Below are 22,636 nucleotides of genomic sequence, written 5' to 3' on the forward strand. Positions count from 1 at the left end.
GGGAGAAGAGGCTTCATGTTAACTGCAGCTAATCTTCAGAAGTCATTATGTTGCTGAATGAAATCTGTGGACTTTATTCTCCATCACTTCCACTGACATTGCTTTAAGAATGAATATTTCACATGCAGTATGGAGAAGAGGGGCAACTACAGCAAATGGAAACTCTTAGAATGTACTTGTACGTACAAGAGTAGACTGGTGATGAATTTGTCTGCAATAGAAAAATGCCATTTTTGAAAACCTAAGCTACTGAAAAGGCTCAAACAAGGTGGAGTAAATATCAGGTGGGTGGTTTCAACAGATTTAAAACTTGCAGTGCTTAGTGTCAGATCTTTATGTAACAAATAATTTTTAATCAATTTTATTTCCTCTTATAATCTTGATTTTATGTTTTTAACAGAAAAAGGGTTTGATAGCAAGACAGGAAATGCAGTTTTTGTCGAATCCACCCCACCTAATTTTACATTTCATTTTACTCAGTCAGGGCACAGAAAAGGGAGTGCTGGAAGGCCGAATGAAAGTTCATTATGACATTTATAAACAAATGTGTGTGTTCAATGAAACTCTGTGTAGAAATAGAAAACTGTATTTTTCTGAAATCATCAACAACAGCAGTAACAACTCAGGTGTCCTATTTGCTACAGTGAGTAGATTAACAAACCCTCTGTCTCCATCACCATCAGAACTAATTTCACCATCTAAATGCAATGAGTTTTTTAACGACAAGATTCAGGGTATTTAACATGCACAAGACAGATAACAACTTTGCAGCCATCCAGGAGAAACTTGTTAGAACTGACACACTTTACACCTCTGTGACAAAACAGTTGAAGAGATCATCTCCAGTCTGAGCTCATCCACCTGCTACCTCGATATTTTACCCACTTTCTGAAATCAGTACTACACAGTTTGGTACCACATCTCACTCAATTAGTTAATGACTCATTACAGTCTGGAACATTTCCAAGAGCCTTGAAAATTGCTGTCATCAAGCCTCTCCTAAAGAAGAGCAGTCTTGACGCCACAGTACTGAACAACTATTGGCCAAACCTGCCATTTTTAGGTAAAGTCCTTGGAAAAGTTGTTTACCAGTTGTTAAACAACTGCTTCTTGTTTAGCATTTTCATAAAGGTTTTATTCCTCATCACAGCACTGAGACTGTACTCATCAAGGTGGCAAATGACATTAGTTTGAACATCGAGCTTGGCAGAGTCTCTGTCTTAGTACTGTTGGGTCTGAGTGCTGCTTTTGACAGTAGACCATGTGATCCTGTTACAAAGATTAGAGGACTGGATAAGCATCTCTAGTACTGCCCTTAAATTTTTAAGTCCTATCTTGAAGACAGGAAGTACTTTGTTGAAATTGTTAACTGTGTCTCAGACCAAATGGCCTTGACATGTGGGGTCGCCCAGGGGTCCATCTTGGGACCTTTCGTTCAATCTTTACATTTCCTTTAGGCCAGTTAATATGCAGTAATAATGTGTCCTACCATAACTATGCAGATGACACTCAGATTTACATATCACTCTCAGCAGGTGAATATGGACCAGTCGATTCAATGTGTCATTGCATTGAACAGATCATTGTGTGGATGCAAAACAACTTTCTCCACATGAACAGAGAGATAAGACTGAAGTAATCATGTTTGGGCCACAGAAACAAAGAGAAAATGTCAGCAGTCATGAGACTCTTTCTCTAAAATCTAATAATCAGGTTAGAAATCTAGGGGTAATCATGGACTCAGACTTGAATTTTAACAGCCACATTAAATCAGTTACATCATCAGCATTTTACCACCTCAGAAACATTGCCAGAATCAAAGGGATCATGTCTAAACCAGACTTGGAGAGACTCATCCATGCATTTACCTCCAGCAGGTAAGATTACTGTAAAGGCCTGTTCACGGGGCTCTCAAAACAAGCTGAAAGGCAGCTGCAGAACATTCAGAACGCTGCTTGGGTCCTGACTAGAACCAGGAAGTACAACCACATTACTCCTGTTCTCAGATCCCTGCACTGACTTCCTGTCGCTCAGAGAATAGACTTTAAAACAGTAAGTCTCTAAGTAAGTAAGTCAGTAAGTCTCTTCATGACTCAGCACCACAGTACATCTCTGACATATGTTGGTGCCAAATGAACCATCTCGAACTCTGAGAACATCAGGGACAGGCCTTCTGCTTGTGCCCAGAGTCAGGATTAAACAGGGAGAAGCAGCGTTTCAGTTTTATGCCGATAAAATAGTAGGAATAGTCTTCCTTTGAGACAAGCCTCATCTCTAGCAATGTTTAAGTCCAAGCCAAAAAACTTTTATTTTTAGCTCTGCATATGACAGTTGAAAGTGTTTTAGCTGCACTCATTCTCCTGTGATTTTATTTCAAATAAATTTTCTACTATTTGCTGTTTCTTATTTAAATTTTTGCCTCTGTACTTTTAACTTGTCTTTTATTTTTGTAAAGCACTTGAATTACTCTGTGTATGAATTGTGCAATATAAATAAACTTGCCTTGCCTTGGACACAAAGAATTGCAATATTTCTTTTCAAGTAACACAGTCATGGCATGGCTGTAGATGTAAAATTGTTTTATAATCTCCTTTGGCTGCTAACATTTCTGTTAACATATTTCTGACCCCATAGCACTGCCACTCCATTATGACATCAGCATTTAAACTTTTTCCTTTCCGCATCTACCCGTGCAGGTTACCAGGGCCCTCCAGAGTACCTGCTGCAGGCAGCGGGGCCTCCAGGAGCCCAGGTTCATCCAACCTGAACCGTCGAAGCCAGAGCTTCAACAGCATTGATAAGAGCAAGCCTCTTCAGTATGCCAGTGGTAATGACAGAGGTAAGGATGGCACACTACGTACATTTACTCATAAAGATGCTTACAGAAGCCACCATAATTTTTCTGGTTGTATTTAAGTTAGTGGAGTTCAGAAGTAGGTACAGGCACTGCCAGTATTTTACATTTCTCTATACAGCCACTTGATGGCACCACTGATTCAGAGAGCTGCAGAGGAGCCAGAGTCTCACTACGGCAGTCTTAACCAGTCTGCTGAATCATCCCCAGCTCTTTATTCCAAATGAGTTATAATGGATGCCATTAAGTAGAGGCGGCGACAAATTTTCACAGCATGGCAAGAGCCATTTGAGAGATGACTGAAGGGCCAAATTCAGGCAGCTGCTCTGTCAAGCACGATGAAGCTAATGAGGGTGATTATGTTTTTTAGAGAAGGGTCTCACAGTAGCTGAGAGTTAGAGTATATGGCTTCTTATTTAACACAACATGGATTATTCAAGTAAATAGTTATTTTAACAGCCTGTTTCTGTTGTTGAGAGTAAATGTTCTGGCTCACAATGTTTTAATTTGTGAAAGTCTTTGCTATTGGCTCACTCACTATATTTCTAATAACTTTAAGATTTGTTCCTATATTGGCCTATACAGTGCTAATAATTAAAGCCTTTCCTATACATCACAGTCATTTTCATTATAAAAACCAGCACCCATTATAATGAAAAATCTTTTGCTTTGCCTACCTTAAATAATTAGATCTTTCTTTTAACCTTAGAACATTGCCCCACCCAATTAAAAACACAAGATTTAAAGGGAGAGAGAATCGGTGGGAGTTGATGGAGGTGGAGGATAGATGCAGTCAGTGGCAGAAGACACAGACAATAGTGAAAAGCCTCCAGCAAACTCTCTTTTTGAATGTTTATTTCTCTGTCATTCTATCTTTCTTTCATTCCTAAAGCTCACATGTGCACTCACCCTTCAGATTTCTGCCTGAAATTCCAAACTCTTTACTGGGACGAGAGAGGATGCATGGCAAAATATGATGAATGGATTGAAGTTGGGAGGGTAGACAGGAAATGTGTGATCAATTGTAGAAAGAATTTTTTTTTTTTGAGAAACAGCTGTATCAGTCTTTCGCTTCAATTTAAATTTTAAACATTATTATCCTTCAACATGCCCTATTTTAAAGCAATCTGTCAATCTGTTTCATTTTGTGTTTTTGTAGAAATGGTAGTGCTTTTGTAAATGGTGGCTATGTCTCTTCTGGACCACTCGCACAATGCAGCTGAGCTGTGCCAGATGACAAAACCTTTAGTTTGCAGAGATAAGACACTGGGTGTTGGAGTTTCACTGCAGGGGAGATGAAACAGTGTTTTGGTCTAAAGTAAAAGAGAAAACAGAAAAATCAATTGTGAGGAAATGTCAGCAATGCAGCCACAACCTTCTGGCCAAATGCAGGTAGCAGAGAAACAGAACAATGTAGCATTTGCTACAAGCCTTATATACAAGTGTCTTAGTTATATATATTTGCCCCACCCAAACCAGCAAGACTAAATTATTCAGTTTTCTTAAAATGCAATGTAGTAGGATATAATACAGTAGGTTTGAAGTTTAAACCCATATATTCAGACAACCCCTGAAGGTCATCCTCAATAGTTATCTGCAGATTTGTTGTGCAATGCAGGATGAAGCTTGAGAGAGAGACAATTGTAATTCCAGCAGATAACCATGAACATTGTGGGACTTGCTAGAAAGCAGGATAAAGTTAGACTATTTTAAATATGAATGTAAATTAGCCAGCAGCAGCCTGCTTTTGATATCAAATTAAACAAAGACACAAATACAGATATTTTGTGACATAAACAGATGGAGATACATATAGACCGACCTCTAAGCTGCTCTGGTTTGTAAAAGGATGCTGTCTATAGATGAGGTTTTTTTTCTTGCTGTTTATAATGTTATATATTCATGATATAGGCCTTTGTGTGGAGATGGGGATGAAGTGAACCTGTTACAGCGTTTTGTTTGTCTGCTTACACAGTGAAACACTGACCAGAGAGAACAAGTACTCAAAGGGCACGAGGGGCATTGCCTCATTCTTGTTGCCATGCAACAGTCTAATTGGTTTCAACCACCTAAACCGAAGCATCCAAGGGCATGTTTTTTATTTCAAATAAAACTAAAGAAAGTTGGTGATTGGTGTTGAAAAATGAGGATGAGACAATTGTGAAACTTGGTTAAAGCAGACTGGAGAAGCTGCTGAGCTCCTCTAGCAAAGTGTTAATTTATTATCTGTCTCACAGTGATGTAATGCATTGAAAGATTGAAAAGTGTTAGATAATATTTTTGGAAGAGAACAAAGGTTCCTACGACATCACTGTAGGCTTTAAGTGACCAGTAGTGTGTTACCATGCTGGTATGTGTGTTTCTGCTTATGCATGTGTCATCTCAGGCATACACACTTAAATCCAGGCATTCATGTGTCTGACTTTATAGATAGAATCTGGCATATAGCTGCAAACAGCATCAACAGTGTGTATATTTGTGTGTGTATGTATTTGTTAGCAGAGGGTCCACCACCGCCCAGAAGAAGTGACATTTCATTTCTTGGCTGCTGAGGCAAAAAAAAAAAAAAAAACTAAAGAAGTCTGTTGCCATGGTAATGGCAAGTCATTGCACGTTGAAAAGTGTTGTGGTGCTGCAAAACAGCCTCCAGTGGAGAAAGAGGAATGGGGAGGAGGTTGGGGGATATCTAAAGACCAGGTTAATTGACTGGACGCACACATGCACAAACACAAACACAAACACAAAAATCACAAATTCTTGTGACCTCTTTCATTCACAGTTAAAAACTGCCTTGAGGGCTACTGCAGTATGCTACTGTGTAATTCAGAGGATACAGACACACACAATTAGGAACAACAAGAATGGATGTTCTCTTATCAACATGAGATGACTGTCTAGACACACATGCAAAATAATACAAAATAAGGCTGTCATTTCTGTTTGCATGCATACTGCCCTGCATTAACTTTTAAGAAGATAGGCTGTATACTAAAATCCTCATAAACACAACACCATTTTGATGGTATATGTCATAGTAAAATACAGCATCTACAGCTGATTTTTAGTAAAGAACAAGTCCAGCAGGGTAGTGAGAGGTGAGTTGTATAGCTATTTGAGATTTACCTAGTGGCTTAAATTCTGTTTATGCCCCTATTCCCCAGTTTATGGGCACCACATATATATATACATTGGTTATAGTCATTGGATTTATTGATACCTTGTTTGCCAAATTGATTATCAATATGTTCAATTGCAGGTTGCTTTTGTTAAACTGTTTTCTGAAACTATCTCAGTAAGATATTCAAGATTGCTCACAGCTGTACTTTTAAACCTTTTGCTGTCTTGCAGTTTTCCTGTGTATTTTGGCCTATGTATGTGGTGTCAGTAATTGCTTGAATAAAGGCATGTGGAGGTCAGTAAATGCCCTTGCGATTAATGGACATTTTTCAAGTCTGGTGGTAGATTCAATTTTATACAATAGCATCTACAGAAACAACTCTATTATAGCCTGACAGATCGCACTTTTCACTCCAAAGCTGACATAGTGCAGTGAGGCATTTTCAGGCATGTTTTAGAGTTTTATAGGATGTTGTCAGAAGTGTAAGCCGGTTAAAATGGCTCATGACTGTCCACAGCTAAAGCTCAAACCCCCACTCCCAACCGTCTGCCTGCCTGAAGGGGTTTTAAACTGGTAGTGACTGGAGGTGACTCACAGCCAGCTGAACCCTGCTCACTGTGCTGACTGACAGCCAGACAGACAGTCTAATGGTGCATAACTTCATACTGTCAGTGCATCGCCAACCTCTCTTTATTCCCACCCATCTGTAATTCTGCCTTTCCTTTTCATCCTGCACAGCCCCCATCAGCCCTTCTTTTTCTCAGCAGTAGCCTCAAACATATATCCAGAAAGAGACGCCTTTTGTCTGTGTCTGCTTGTCTTCTGCCAAGTCTTTATTCCTCTCATAGTTTAAATCAAACACAACATGTCAGGTGGTAGATCTTGTATGTGTGAGAGGGAGGGAGAGGGAGGGAGACAGGGAAAGAGTAGGACTGGTGGACCTAGTGTCACCTGCCAGGAAAAGTGGGATGTGAGTAAAGGTCAACACTCAGCAGCTGACAATAAAACGTGTACTTTACATGCATGATGGATGTTTATGTGCTCCACATGTTTGTGTGTTGCTTGGCACACCAGTGCATTTTCCATTTTATCGATACATGACATATTTTCATGACTAGATTCGTATTTAGTATGGGTCAATGTCTGTTCTGCAAAAATTATACATTCTGCTCAGAGTCAGGATGTTTTATTTACATGTCTTGTGGTGTTTTCTTCTGAACAAAAATAGATATGTTTACATATAATTTTACTCACTGAAGCATGTGCTCACAGAGATCAGGCAGGGTCAGGAACAGCCAGGCAGTCTTAGTTTACAAACCAATCAGGTGAGAGATAGACAAGCAAAAAGCAGGTACAAGCAAAATTAGGGAAAAAACAGTAAACAGGGATCCTGGGAACTGATGGAGCCACTCTTCCATTTTGGGGGTGACAGCCCCAAGTGTTTTGACCACGGGGACCACTGCTGCCTTCACCTTCCATGTATTTTCTTGTTCTTCTTTCAGCCCTTGATATTTATCGAGTTTCTCATGTTCCTTCCCCTGATGTTGCTATCACTTGGGTTTGCTACATCTATCACTACTGCCTTATTCTCCTGTTTGTCCATCGCTGCTGTGTCTGGTCAGAGCCACTGTATATATATATATATATATATATATATATATATATATATACAGAGTAAACAAACATAATGTAGGGAGAGGTGAATTTCTTAGTTATGTAGGAACTGATACTTTCTACCAATGCTGAACAGTCATATCAGGAGGACTCCCTGGATCAGAGGTATAAACACCAATTTCTCCACTCACAGCAGTCTCAATATGTAAGACATTCCTGAGTTGAGTTTGCAATGCTCACTTTTTCTCATGTGGAAAAGCTCACTTTCTTCTCGCTGCTGTCTACATGTACAGCAACTCTGAATTTAATACAATTGCTGGTTTTCTTTTAGCGTTGTGGAGAAAAGTTTGGAGGAAACATAAAAGTAAAAGAGTAAATAAAAAAAAACCTTAAAATCCTAGAACACATTGATGATCACACACTGGTGATGCTGTGAATCTGAAGATATATACCTTTCAGAAGAAAATTTTCCATTTCTCTTAATATAGTTGGTGTGATTTCTTTTGTTGTTGTTGCTACAACATGAAGACCCATCTTTTATAATCACTGTTTGACACCTGCAGACATGCTGGGGAAGTGTAGTTCAGGGGACAGAAAATTGAACAGGAAGGTATTTGAGTGCAAACACCTTTGAGACAGCAGTGTAACAGTGAAATCTTTTCTTTTAATTAAGTAAACCTGCCAGTTGAAATTTTGCCAATTGGGAATAAGCTTGCAACTTCCATCCATCCATTTTCTATACCTGCTTATTCCTTAACCAGGGTCACAGGGATCTGCTGGAGCCTATCCCAGCTCTCTTTGGGTGAAAGGCAGGGGTCCACCCTGGACAGGTCACCAGTCCATCACAGGGCCACATAGAGACAAACAACCTCACACACTCACACTCACTCCTATGGGCAATTTAGAGTCACCAATCAACCTGACATACATGTTTTTGGACTGTGGGAGGAAACCAGAGTACCTGGAGAAAACCCACACAAGTACAGGGAGAACATGCAGACTCCACACAGATATTGGTTGCGAACCCAGGACCTTCTTGCTGTGAGGCAACAGTGCTAACCACAGTGCTAACAGTTCTTCTTTACATTATATAACACTAAAATTTTGTTATTTTGTCTATTCAGTTGTGACTTTTGAAAATGTTTCTCCTATTTAACAAATACAGTAAAATCCAGGTAAACATTAAGAACATTTTTGACTTGTTTGGAAAATCCTTACCAATTTCAAAGTCACTCCAATCAACACTACTGTGTGAAATATGTCACAAAATTAAATATAATCTGATGAATAACAGTCTAAACAAATTGCAGTAAACTTAATTGACTCACAATCGATTATTTGTAACCAAAACAATGTAATCTAAAATACTTGATCTGCCATATTTTAATAAATGACTTTGGTAACTGGTGTTTCAAAAGTGGATATTGATCGTATGGATATATTCAGAATTTTAATTAAATCAGTAAGTGACTCAGCTATTTGAAATTGAAATGGAATTTGGAAATTTAACAACTGTATCATATTAGATGTTCTAATTTACCATACTAGCAGCTCATTAATCAGCCTGTTTCTTTCTGTTTTCTTCCCTGGTCCAGAAGCGGTAAGGGGCATCCCAGTACCCAGTGGAATGAACGGCAGCGGTACTGGTGGGACAGTTCCCGCCAGTCTCAGTGGGCAGCAGCTGGCCTCTGCCATCCCTTCGCCCACTGCTGGCAAGTCGTGGCGCAGCAAGTCCATGAACCTCAAGCACAGTGCCACTTCATCCATGCTGGCAAGCCCTACGCACTCACCTTCCACCACCCCTTCACCCCAGACCCCGGAAGGCTTCCAGCCACATGGAAGCGATGGCTCGAAAGTAGGGTCAGCTGTTGGCAGTGGATCACAGAGGTCCATGCTGGAGAAGTTTCGCCTGATTAACCCTAGATCAGCTTCCAGGTCATCACCATCTATGGCAGAGATGGCTCTGCAAGAGGAGGATGACCTGTCAGAGTATGGTGAAGATGTATTAACACCTACAGGGTCAGTGTGTAGCAGCGGCAGTAGCAGTGCTACGACCAAGCAAATGCCTACCAAGACCCATGCATCATCCCTCACTGCACCTAGCAAGACATCTTCATTTTCAAAATCTTCTGCCAGTGGCAATAGGTCCATGGCACCGTCCAAAGAGAAGGAGGACAGAAACAAGTCTGGGAAATCTTCTAAGGACAGCTCTCCACCCAAAGAAGAGCGTGAGTCATTTGCAGACTCCACCAAGAAGACCTCTAAAATTGCCAGCCTCATCCCCAAGGGAGGGAAGCCATCATCAGGAAAGAAAGATGGTGGCACCTCCTCAGCTTCTAGTGGTATCCCAAAACCAGGACTTAAAGCTCCTTCATCATCTTCTGCAAAGCCTCAAAATCAGCCCCAGACCCAAAGCCAGGCTGCCTTAAACAGCAGTGGCAACATGCGGGGTGGAGATGGAGAAAGAAGCAAGCTGACAAAAGGAGGCCAGGGTGGGAGCTTCTACATACAGCGCTCCATTGGGGGCCCTGAAGGCAAACGGACCAGCATGACCTCTTCCACTAGCACCTCAGCCCTTTCTGGATCCAGTGGGATATTGGGAGGAGGGGGAGGAGCACTTGGAGGGAATGGAGTCGTTCAGCTTCCTCAGCAGCAGCAGCACAACCACCCCAATACTGCCACTGTGGCCCCCTTCATGTACAGGTGAGATGTGTGCACTGCCCTTTTTTACAATACAATAAATTTAACACTAATGTTTTCATCTTTTTCACACATTTTGTCACTTTACTTACTCTTTAACTCAAACCATACCTGCAGTCACACCTATCCCATGAAATCCTGGAGTTCTCTGAGTGATCAGCTGGTGCTCCCCACTGTGCGTTTTGCGTTTGCCTCTACATCGCTTCACAGTCATTAGAGAGGAAATTAACATCCGCTGCCTGCCACTCACCAACGCCTACTGTATTACTTACCTGTCTGGGTTTCATCTTTGATGTAGGAATCCAGACATTGGCAACGATCAAGAACCCATTCCCCTTCTCTTCATTCAACCGGTGTTGTTTTGATGCATGCAGCTGGCACATTCCTTGATGTTACAACCATCAGCGGTGTAGGAAGTGGGTATATCTGCCCAGCGGGGCTGATTTTCTCATACGACAGCAGAGGTAATCCAGAGGAAAAAATTGGAGGAGCTGCCAAATTCTCTAGGATGCCTTTGTGCTCAGAGAGAAAGAGTTAGGAATCCCATTAAGCAAGTCTTAATCCTTCACCCTTTCTCTCCCACTCTCAACTATCTCCTCTGTTGTGCACAGTCAGCTCTGCCACATTCAGCAGTTACTCTTTCAAGCTTTAGCAGTACTCTAATCCCACATGTTTAGCAAGTTAAAACTGCTGCAGATATCATTTTTAGGCAGTCAGTTATGAAGACAGGAACTAAAATTGAACCTATAAAACTCAGATAGCCCAGTCTGTTGACAAAAAAGTAAATGGGAAAACACTGAGTCTAGGAAGAAGTAAACCATCTGTGATGCCATTAGAGGTTTTTGGAAGATCATTTTGAAGTCTGGGCTTGAATTGACCACTTGCTGCCATTTATGTCAGTAACTGAGGCAGTAACTGCCACTGTTTCTAAGGATACGGCTCTTCATTTTCATCTTGAAGTCGTCACCAAAAAAAAAAAAAAAAAACACATTAGCTATTGAAAGAAGAGGAACTGATTTACTGACTTTGTATTTGGAATAAATCTAAATTGCTTTTCTCACCTACAGTGAGGGAAAAAATTATTTGATCCTCTGCTGATTTTGTATGTTTGACAAAGAAATGATCAGTCTATAATTTTAATGGTAGGTTTTTTTGAACAGTGAGAGACAGGAAAAAAAATCAACAAACAAATCCAGGAAAAAATTTTTATAAATGGATTTATAAGTATTTGACCCCTTCGCAAAACACTTAGTACTTGGTGGCAAAACCCTTATTAGCAATTACAGACATCAGATGTTGCTTGTAGTTGGCCACCAGGTTTGTACACATCTCAGGAGGGATGTTGTCCTGCTCTTCTTTGCAGATCCTCTCCAAGTCATTAAGGTTTCGAGGCTGACGTTTAATGTGCTTGTTCTTGAGCCACTCAATTGTTGCCTTGGCCGTGTGTTTTGTGTCTTTGTCATGCTGGAATACCCATCCACGACCCATTCTCATCCAAGATTTGACAGTACACGGTCCATCGTCCCTTTGATGAGGTGCAGTTGTCCTGTGCCCTTAGCAGAAAAACACCCCCAAAGCATGTTTTGACCTCCATGTTTGTCGATGGGGATGGTGTTCTTGGGGTCATAGACAGCATTCCTCCTCCTCCAAACACGGCGAGTTGAGTTGATGCCAAAGAGCTCGATTTCGGTTTCATCTGACCAAAACACTGTTACCCAGTTTTCCTCTGAATCATTTAGATGTTCATTGGCAAACGTCAAACAAGCCTGTACATGTGCTTTTTTGAGCAGGGGGACTTTGCAGGCGCTGCAGGATTTCAGACATTTAAGGTATAGTGTGTTACCAATTGTTTTCTTGATGACTATGGTACCAACTGCCTTGAGATCATTGACAAGATCCTCCAGTGTAGTTCTGGGATGATTCCTCATCGTTCTCATGATCATTGAAGAGGTGAGGTCTTGCATGGAGCCCCAGACCAAGGGAGAATGACAGTTATTTTGTGTTTCTTCCATTTGCGAATAATCACACCTTCTTACCAAGCTGCTTGGCAATGGTGTTGTAGCCCATTTCAGCCTTGTGTAGGTCTACAATCTTGTCCCTGACATCCTTGGACAGCTCTTTGGTCTTGGCCATGGTGGCCAGTTTGGAATCTGATTGATTGATCACTTCTGTGGACAGGTGTCTTTTATACAGGAAGCAAACTGAGAGTAGGAGCACTCCCTTTAAGACAGTGCTCCTACTCTCAGCTCCTTACCTGTATAAATGACACCTGGGAGCCAGAAATCTTGCTGATTGATAGGGGTCAAATGCTTATTTCACTAATTAAAATACAAATAAACGTATAACTTTTTTCAAATGCATTTTTCTGAATTTGTTTGTTGTCATTCTGTCTCTCACTGTTCAAATAAACCCATTTAAACTAGTCCTTATTATTGGTGCATCACTCTATACACTGAATCAAAGAGAGTATGTTTTCCGATTACGTTACGTTTCATGTGATTCATGTCTCCTGTCTCCCCATTTTTGACCTGCAACAGGACATTTCCTTGTGTGGATATATTTGTAGCTTCTATCTTCATCCGTCTCTTCTCTTGCTATAAATGTTTTTCCTCACCAGTGAGCCTTACTCTTGGGCCACCCTCCTGCTGTGCTGCAATTTACAATCATTTTCGGCCCAATTAGGCATCTTTGTCTTGTTCAGTTTTTCTTCTGTTGCCTCTTTAACTTGTTTTAACTTTCACTGCTAATCTTAATAGACCGTGTGCTTCCTGTTAGTCTGTGGGATTTCTGTAGACTTCTATCTTCCCTTTCAACACAACAGAATCAAAACTTAGTAAAATAAAGTTTTTTTCTCACATATTCAGTCGCTTAATTTGGGTACGAGCTGTACAACAGTAGTTGAATGTATCTCTCTCAGTCAAAGTGAAGGAAGCTTGCAAGAAAAAGCTTTTTGAGCTGAAGTCACCAATGCTTGTAGCCAGGTTTTATCTGCAGCTCTGCAAATGGTGATGGTCCCTGGTGTGTGTGTGCGTGCGTGCGTGTGTGTGTGTGTGTGTGTGTGTGTGTGTGTGTGTGTGTGTGTGTGTGTGTGTGTGTGTGTGTGTGTGTGTGTGTATGCGCGTGCGCGCATGTGCATGCGGTGTATATGGATGGAACTACACAGTATCGTGACTATACACAAAGTTGTGCTTAGATGTGACTGTGTGTATATGCACATTTTGCTTGTATAATCTAAATTTGTGTGTGCATTTCATTGTCATAAGTGTGCTATCTGATTAACTTTGTATTTGTCTATTCATCTGTTTCTGACTATATACATATATTTGTGTTTTTTGTCATTTACTGTGGAGGTGTGTGTGTGTGTGCTGTTATTTCATGAAGTGTATTGAATGAGTGACTCTGTCCTTATTTCTTTAGCTCAGCATACAAACAGTGGAGTGTGATATGCACCTCAGGTTTGAGGAGGAGAGGCAGATGCAGACAAACACATACATCATGCACACGTTCAAAGCACTCAGAAAATAGCTCATCTGAGACCATCCCTTCCTTCCATACTGTAGATCTGTTGAATATGTGACTAAGACTCAGAAATTCTAACCCTTTTCTTAATTATTGTTTCAGAAACATAGACTAAATGCAAAGTAAGAAGGATTCTGGATGTTGCTATAACAGTAAAATCTCTCATTTACTGGTCTTTTAAACACTTAAGTTCTAACAAATGTATCTGCTTGACTCACTATAAGCGTTGTGAAATTTTAGCCACTGTACAGACCTCCATGTTTATGTGGTACTAAAAGTTTAATGTGGTAGTAGTTTTTAATGTCTTACTAAGCTAAAATCAAATGGTACTTTTTAATAGGACAGAAAATAACCTTCAGTTTTATCTTTACAAAATTGCAGTACATGAGTTGTGTGAAATGCTTGTTTTGAAGGAGAGACATATGAACAGATTTAGGTTAAAAAATGCAAACATGGTGCATAACATGTATTATATTGTCATGACAAATGTTAATAAGGGCTAAAAAAATTCCATCGCCAGCAGACAGTTATTTATTTGATCTTCTGTTTATTGTTATTCATTTTAAAATTTTGAATTATGTTTGAACATGTGTTTCATCATCTCAGTGCTTTGCTTTTAAAACCAAACAAATGCTCATGATGGCCCTACTTTCAACAATTTTGTAGAAATTTGTCCTGCTTGGCTGTTTTGAAATGACTGTAGTATCTGTACTTGAGCTTGGGTTTACCTGGAGCTTCAGAATATTTTTTATAATTGCTTTATTATTATTTGTACTTTGTGCCTTCAGGACATTTTCAGAAAATGACTGCACCATGGTGGCCCCAGCAGACCCTTGCCTCAGCCCCACCAAGGGAGAGCTGGTCTACAGCAAGACAGCCAAACAGTGCCTGGAGGAGATATCAGGTAATGAAAGGTCAACACATACTGTATGCTGTGGGCTCTGCATTGATAACCCCTCTCTGTGTGGGTGTGTGAATATGAGCATTCCTATGTGCATCAACGTTTGTCTCTTGTAATAATAGTCACATAGGAATTTAACCTTCATCTGCTGTTCAGTATCTACATTTAATGTTAACCTTGCAAGACTTCTCTACATGCAATAGGAATTCTTAGGACAATGCATTTTTTTGTGTGGGAAATGGAAAAAAAGATTAAGACTGGCATATTACATGTTTGACTCTATGTAATACTTGAGAAAAAGCAGGCTGCAAGATATTTAGCAGTGAGGATTGTTAAAGGGTAGCTGCAGGATTAAAGATTCTGAAGACAACTGCTGTGGCTAGCACAATGTACTGGTGTTGTACGGCTGGTGTGAAAGCGTGTTTCCAGTAGGTGTGTATGCATTTGTGAGTCTGCTAACTGAAGACTGTCAGTTCTGTGGTGATTTCATGTAGCGAAGGAAAAAGGTCAGTACTGACTGGTGGACACAGGGAGCATCTGCATCTCTTTGTTTACATCCCTGCAGGCTGCCATCATCTGTTACCATGACATATCATCATCAGTGCATACACATCATTTATTATTTTCAAGTTCAGCAGAGGGACAGCTCTTTAAATATGTTAGCGAACATTTGATGGATAGTTTTATCCAAAGCGCTTACAGTGCCATTATTTCAGATATGTGAGTTATATCATGGTGTAAACTGGCTGTATGAGTGCTGGCTTCACACAGAAACAAAAATGGAGCGTGCAAGTTAAAGAAGTTTTAAGGCTTAGACCAACAGAGAAATCAATTTTGTAAAAGTAGTGGATTTGAGGATAATGACTTAGAAACCAGAACATGTTCCCTTATATTTGGTGAAATTTTTTTATATTTGTTTGTTTATATTGCTTGCGACAGGGAAGACTGCAAAAGCTTGATTGTCCTTTAATTGTAGTCACAGAACATTTGTGCTATTCTGCAGCAAAGAGGTCAGATCTGTTTCTAACCACAGACTTAAATTCCTGACAAGTAGCAGGATGAGAGGTCAAACCAGGATACACACCATTGAAACACAAACCTCTGGCACAGAACAGTCTATTGTGTCAATTGGATTTTCACAGTTGCAACTTAAGACTTCGGTTTCAGTCTTTCCATGCATCTGATTTTACATTAACTTTTCTTTGTGTTGCCTGAAATGAATAAGCCATATCTATGTAAAAAATGTCTTGCTTCCTTCAAAATGTCTTTAAGGTTTTAAATATTTATATTTTTATATTATAGAAGAAAATGTCACTTGAATCAAATGGTCATCATGAGAATTTCTTTACTAATACTAAGAACAGATGAATGATAAATCATAGAGATAACTCAAAGAAAAATATGATGTCAAGTTCTAATTGAAGCCAGAAGGACTTAAAGCATCTGTAAAGCTCAGTGTGCACAAGCAACAGCATGTGATTACAGGTTTGGGGATGTCAGGTTGGCAATAACATTCCAGACATTTTGCTTTGGTTGTGGCTTTTCTGAATCCCATCATTTGAAGGATAAAATTAGACTGCACAACTGACCAGTGCCTTTGTTTGAGGTCCATTTCAAACACTTGATTTTTGTTGTCACATGTGTCTTGGTATTTTCACATCCTTCATTTTTCAAAGCCTTTCTCCATAGAGGTGCCGATATTTTTTTTTTTTTTTTTTTTTTTTTTTGAGAAGGAAACTCATGTGTCTGTATACTGCAAATACCACGACTAGCCTGTTCATTTTACATATACAGGCTGGGTCAGTGTCAGTAATGACAATACCTGAAACATCATAAAATCTTTTTCCATCTGTTAATTTATGCTTTTTTGTAATTATTTGTAGACGCAAAGAACAAAACAGTTGCTTCAACCCTCTTCCAACTATTAGTTACCAGGGTTTAATAATATGTGGAAGACAACAGTGACTAATGCTAATAATTCTTGCATTGACTGATGGGAATATGTTCTATGGTGTCATTGTTGATCCATGATAAGTTACTGTTTTCACTGCTCGAGACAGCATTTAATTAAGTCGGGCAGCCAGCATAGTGCAGCAGAGGCTGCAAGCTTACAGGTGTACTGTTGAAACAACTCACTGTCACACTGTGAGGGAGAGAGAGTGGAGAGACACTGAGAGTGAGAAAAGATAGTGTGAGAAAAGGGAAGGACTAGTGAGTGAGAGGAGGGGAATGGAACAGAAAGTCAGAGAATGAGAGGGATTAAGAGAAAGAGAGTTTGACAAATATAGAGAAAGAGGACTGAGAAAGAGAGAGAGAGAGAGAGTACTGCAGGCTGCATGCTGGAATGAACAGGCAGACCGTGAGCTATGTGAGCCCATTTGCCGGCTTCACCACCCCTTCATTCTCCGCTGTGAGGAGAGAGGAACTGTCAGAGAGTCGGGGGGAGGTGGGAGAAGCGTGGCAGTGAGGTGGTAATTAAAGGACAGACAGAAGGTGGAGGAGGGAGATAAGAGTCAGAATAAATTGTCATTTAATAGGGGAAAAGATAGACTGTGCGAGGGAAAGAGAAGGAGAGGGACCGTGTAAGTGAGGAACGGGAGATGTGGTGACTCGTTCATCCACGCCCCTGAATGTGGTGAAGCAAGAGAAAGGAGCCAAGAAAACAGAGAGAGAGCATGAGGACTGGAGAAGGAGTGGAAGAAATAAATGTTTATATCTGGCTGAGCATCTGACCATGAGCATGGGCTGGCTCAAGGATGGATCTGGATTCTACCTATGTGCTTAAGAGGGAGGTTTTCTCTCTGCTTTTTGCCCAGTACTTTCTTTCTCTGAAGTCCTCTGAAGCCTGGACCTCAATCAGATCGCGTGGGACGTGGGGACACCTCTCTCTTCCTCCTTCATTGTCCAGTTCATACTTCCCTCCATCTGCTCTCTCAGTGACAGTGCAGCCAAGATGTGAAGCACAGAGCCACGCAAAGGTAGATCCACTTGCATGCATGCTTTTAGTCTCTGAGCCACCAGAGGTAAAGGGGTAAGCTGAAAAAAGGGACGGGAGTGGCTAGCAGAGATGAAGAGAGGAGCAGAGTTCTCTGTGTATCAGGGAGGCAGCCCTGCTCGGCGGCCTCCCCAGCCTCTTCCCGACAACCTCAACCTGCGGATCAAGCAGCGGTCGCTCACTAACCTGACCCTGCTCAGTGATGGCGAACAGCGGGTTTATGCCTTTGAGCTTGACGAGCCACCATCTCATTTTTCCAAACCTCAGAACACTTCATTATTCTCATCTTCCACACAACGAGCAGGAGGCAGCCTGCAGGGAAGCCCGAGAAAAGAAGCTGTCACAAGGGGCGGAGGTGTGCGGGGCACCAGAGCTCGATCCCTGTCGCTCTCTCTCACAAAGGTGCTTTCTCAGTCAGAGCATTCTCTCATCCCGGTCCCTTGGCGATGTACAGCTGCGGGTGGGCGGCCACAGCGAGCATCATACAGTGGCCACCCACGGACCGAGCTGCAGCGTAAATCCAGGGAGGAGGTGGGAACAGATGAAGAGGGCAGCAGCGGGCGTTCGGACGAAGAGCCAGCATCAGGCAGGGGTGGTGCAAAGCTTGGAGAAAGGGAGAAAGACGGTGGGTATTGGGCAGAAGAGGAAGTTTCAGGGGGAGGTCCTCGTGAGGGGACCGCTCAGCTGGATAAGGAGGTGATCCTCACCATGCTGGGCGACCTGGAGCAGGTGCTGCACACACAACCTCGCCCACGTAAGTCTATGCAGTGTCAGCAAAATGCAGGGAATTGACATGTTAGAGAGAATTAATTTGGGCATTACTTGTGTCAACATTTAGTGATATTATGACAGCACAACCTGGAAACCTTAACATAAAGTAAAATAATCTATTTTATGTGCCTTCCATAAGCTGTTTATTTTCATAATCCCCATGATTAGCAAGCTAATTTCTCAATAATACCATTTTAATACATTGAACTTATTTTAAACAACTGCAGGAACTGGATTGGGTTTTCTAAACACACACAGCCCCTTTTGTAGAAGTCATAGAAACACTCTCGCCCACAAATGCTTTTAGTGCATCCAGTTCATGCACAGGATTTACACAAGCAGTTTAAATTCATTTACACAGACAGAGAAAAAGGTCTCTGTTAAAGCCTACCTGATAAAACAGACCATTTCTTATGTTCTTTTGAGAGCAATGGTGATTATTGGGACTGTACAGATAAAGCAAAGTAAAATGCACATGGGTAAGCTTTGACAATGAGTAGTTGGTTTGCTGATTTTTTTTTTTAAAAGCAGGTTGAGGCATGATGCAGCATAAAGTAGAAATGACTTGAGACATAGATAATGGAAAATCAACACCTCCACCACTGAAAAAACACAGCTGACTTGCATCTTCCTCAGTGCTTATATTTCATGCTCCCAACAAGGTCAATTGCTTATTATTACACCTTTCATTGTGTGTGTGTGTGTGTGTGTGTGTGTGTGTATATGCAAGCATATCTAAACCGTGCGTGTGCATACAGGTGATTGTTTTACAGCACAGTAAAAGCTTTTGTATATATATGTGTATGTTTGTGAACAGGTGTGTGTATATGTGTATGTGAGATTTGTTTAGGTATTTAAGAAGCCATTTAGTACATATTTAAAGAACTATTTCACCCTGTCACAGCTGCTGTCATGGCATTTTTTACGTTGTGCTTCAGGGAGCAGTTGTCATTGATACATATTAAAAAGCCCACGATGTGCCATATCGCGTGTTAGGAAACACATTCAGCAGAATGTGTAATAAAATCACACATGCGTGCATCTGAGTGCTGCAACAGACCAAAGCTTTATTAATGCTGATTTGTGAAAAAGTTCTGCAACTAGTGTACAGCTAGCATACCACTTGACAGCTGTTTCTAGGGATATGCTGCTTTGTGTATTTATATGTATCGTCTGACTGGGATGATACACTAATAAGATGTAGCTGAAGGCATCATTATCACTTCTAACTAACATGTGTCATTGAAAGACGGGGAGAAAGAGTGAACTGCTACTAAAGCATCAGTATTTGCGAGGTTGTGTGTGCTTGTACTGGGGTGTGTATAAATGTCAAAGCTCAGATATTTTCAATGTCTTATGCAATCTCTACCTTGAGCAGCATTTGTTTTGCACCCCTCTGTGTGTTTATCTAAGTGTGCATGCGTGTGTGTGTGTGTGTGTGTGTGTGTGTGTGTGTGCGTGCGTGCGTGTGTGTCCTGTCTTCTTGGGTGCCCATTTTGATCCCTCCCCATCACTGGCCTGGTCTCAGTTTGGCTGCTTCACAGCTTTAACACAGCCAAGAGTTGGATGGCAGCATGAATTCAAATTAAGCTTCGTGGCTTCTCACCTCTCTTTAGTATTGGATACAGAAGTGGAATCAGCAGCTATACATGTGCATAAGCAGCCAGTAGATTAGGATATTAGATACAAGAGATTTAACTACTTGCATTACTGCTACTCTTTTAACTCACAAACAGGAGCTGAGCTGGTAAATTGCTTATAGGTATTGTATTTTTTAATTAATATTACATTTAGAATTTGAAGAGGCTCCAATATGTGTGTGTGTATATGAGTGTGTTATGTGTTTGCCTATGGGTTGCACTTGTGCTGGAGAAATTCACACACAATCTCACACAAAAAACATAAATGCACAAACATGCCTTGAGCTGCTTCTCAATATTGAATGAAGTGTCCGTACATGATGGAGACTCTGGGGCCAGATCTCCTCATGTCGCTTTATAATGGGATTGTAATTGGATCTTTCTCGAAGGGGCCCTGGTGGGAGGAGGAGAGGAGCAGGGAAAACATCAGAAAGGGAACAAGAAGTATTACAGAAAAACTCTGATAACAGTGATGCTTTGAGTTTATGATAGCAGAGATACAGCTCTCATTAATTTAGGGACTGGATCTCCATCCATAAGGAATTAAAGCCTACTGGTTTCAGATGTGTGCCATCCTGATCGGAATAAATATTAGGACACAGAAGCTCCTATGCATTTACCATGCACGCACTTTTGTTGCTCTGTCTTTTTTCTGGTAAGATTCACTGTAAGATACTTAATCCGTTAGTGGACATAGAGTGGACAACAGATACAGGGTCAGAGGTTAAGAACATGTGGCAGCACCTTAACCTCACACAATCTTTGATCTGTTTGCTCTGCAAAGACAAAACATGACCTCAATTATATCAGACTGTTTCTTACCCTGTAGTGTCATTACACAGAATGATACAGTATAATTGGGGTCAGGTCTTAACTTCATTTTGAAAAACACCAACATTGTATTGTGCAGATTCTTTACGGAGTCTCTGTATAAATGACTGTAACAATTTTAAACCATAATGAACAATGGTGGCAGGATAAATATCTCAGAAACCCACCTCTTCTGCAACTCTTTCTAGGTCTGTGCATTTTTCTGTTTATTCATTGGAATTTAAATGCATTTTTAAAGTCCAAGTGTCAGGGACCTTTTCTTTGTGAGACAAGTAGTGAAAAATTTCAGTGGCAGCATCAGCAAGGCAGTTTTCTACATATTTATTCTACCAGGTAAACCAAGTCCCTCTAACAATGTACGCTCTACATTGTCACAGCATACTTTTATATCAGTGTACCACATCAGCTGCATGTCATAGTAGTGTGTTTTATTCAAATCATGGGGAAAAGATAGGAGCTGTAGTAACGCTAAGGACAGAATGTAGATTCCCATGTGGATTTTTATTCAAATAAGATGTATACGGTCTGTGTATTTTCGCTAGAAAGTTTATCCAAAATGCTTCAAGGTCAACTCTAAAATGGATTTTTACAAATTTATAGCTTTTCAGGAAAACTGGCTTAGCATTCCTGCTAATCTTCAATCTCGACCTCCTGCGTATCACAGCAGATAAACACCTGAACAGTTTTTCTGCTGCTGGGATTGAACTTTGTCACAGGAGCTTTTCAGACCTCCAACCTACTGCTGCTCCCATCTGCCCCTGTTTGCCCAAGTCCCTGTAAACACAATCGTTTACTGTCAATAAGTCTTCTCAGAGCACTGAGAAAGAAAGCACAGCTTCTTGCACTCATCTTACCATCAGGCTCCATTGTACAAAACCTGCTGGCTCATTCATCTCCACTGTGGAGACAGTTTTCTTGTGAAAACACCAAAAATGTGACTGGCATCCATTCTTTGTCTCGTGCCACTTAGTAATTACCCATTCTGTGGTATGCACATGTGCATATAGGCTGGCTTGACAAGCTAACAGAGAGGCTTAATTGGAGCAGACACTTTGGTGTGCGCCTGCAGCTCACAGTTCTGAAATGTTGCCCAGCCAGTGCTTATTAGAAGCACTCCTCGAGAATAGGTCTAATGTCTGAGTGAAAATAGTGCTTCATGTGTAAACGGGGCACTTAGAACAACATAAACCTATAAAGTACTTTCATAGCTGTATGCTGCTGTGGGGCATAGGGCGATTGTGGACTGAAGTGGCAGTGATTTGTGCCGTGTGTGACAGGGATACACAGAGCATTGACAGAGTTTGCTTTTGCAGGCATAACTGTGTCCTGGGCTAACTGACTGAGCATGTGGTGTCATGACACGACATTTCTGCATCGGCCTGAAGGACAATGTCAATACTACATAAAGTAATATATCCACTTTTTAGAGTAAAACAACTGCATGTGGTGCATCCTGACAGATGGATTTATTGTATAACCCCCAAATTGTCCACATGGAGTTTTAGGATGTGCACCCATGCTGGCTGTCATCTCGATCAGTCATTATTCTGTTCCCCCTACTGAAACGTTCAGTGACATACAATGAAATACTGTGTGTCAGATGTTCTCATCACTTTTTTTATTGCATGTTTGTGTGTCTGTAGCCTTGGTGGGTATGGGTGAGTACTGTGTATGTGCTTCAGACATCTTAGTA

General features: G+C 40.9%; 1 protein-coding gene across 10 annotated transcripts in view; it reads left to right on the forward strand.

The window, feature by feature from the left end:
* The window catches only part of nav3 (neuron navigator 3), a 257,362-nt gene that overhangs the window by 173,193 nt on the left and 61,533 nt on the right, over positions 1-22,636 (forward strand). For all 10 annotated transcript variants that reach the window (XM_026326360.1, XM_026326355.1, XM_026326356.1 and 7 more), the window contains 3 exons: positions 2,697-2,839; positions 9,182-10,289; positions 14,594-14,709. In XM_026326360.1, coding sequence (XP_026182145.1) covers positions 2,697-2,839; positions 9,182-10,289; positions 14,594-14,709 — 1,367 coding nt within the window. The remainder of the gene's footprint in view (positions 1-2,696; positions 2,840-9,181; positions 10,290-14,593; positions 14,710-22,636) is intronic.

The sequence above is a fragment of the Mastacembelus armatus genome, chromosome 23 (genome assembly GCF_900324485.2).
Source record: "Mastacembelus armatus chromosome 23, fMasArm1.2, whole genome shotgun sequence".
Lineage (NCBI taxonomy): Eukaryota > Metazoa > Chordata > Actinopteri > Synbranchiformes > Mastacembelidae > Mastacembelus > Mastacembelus armatus.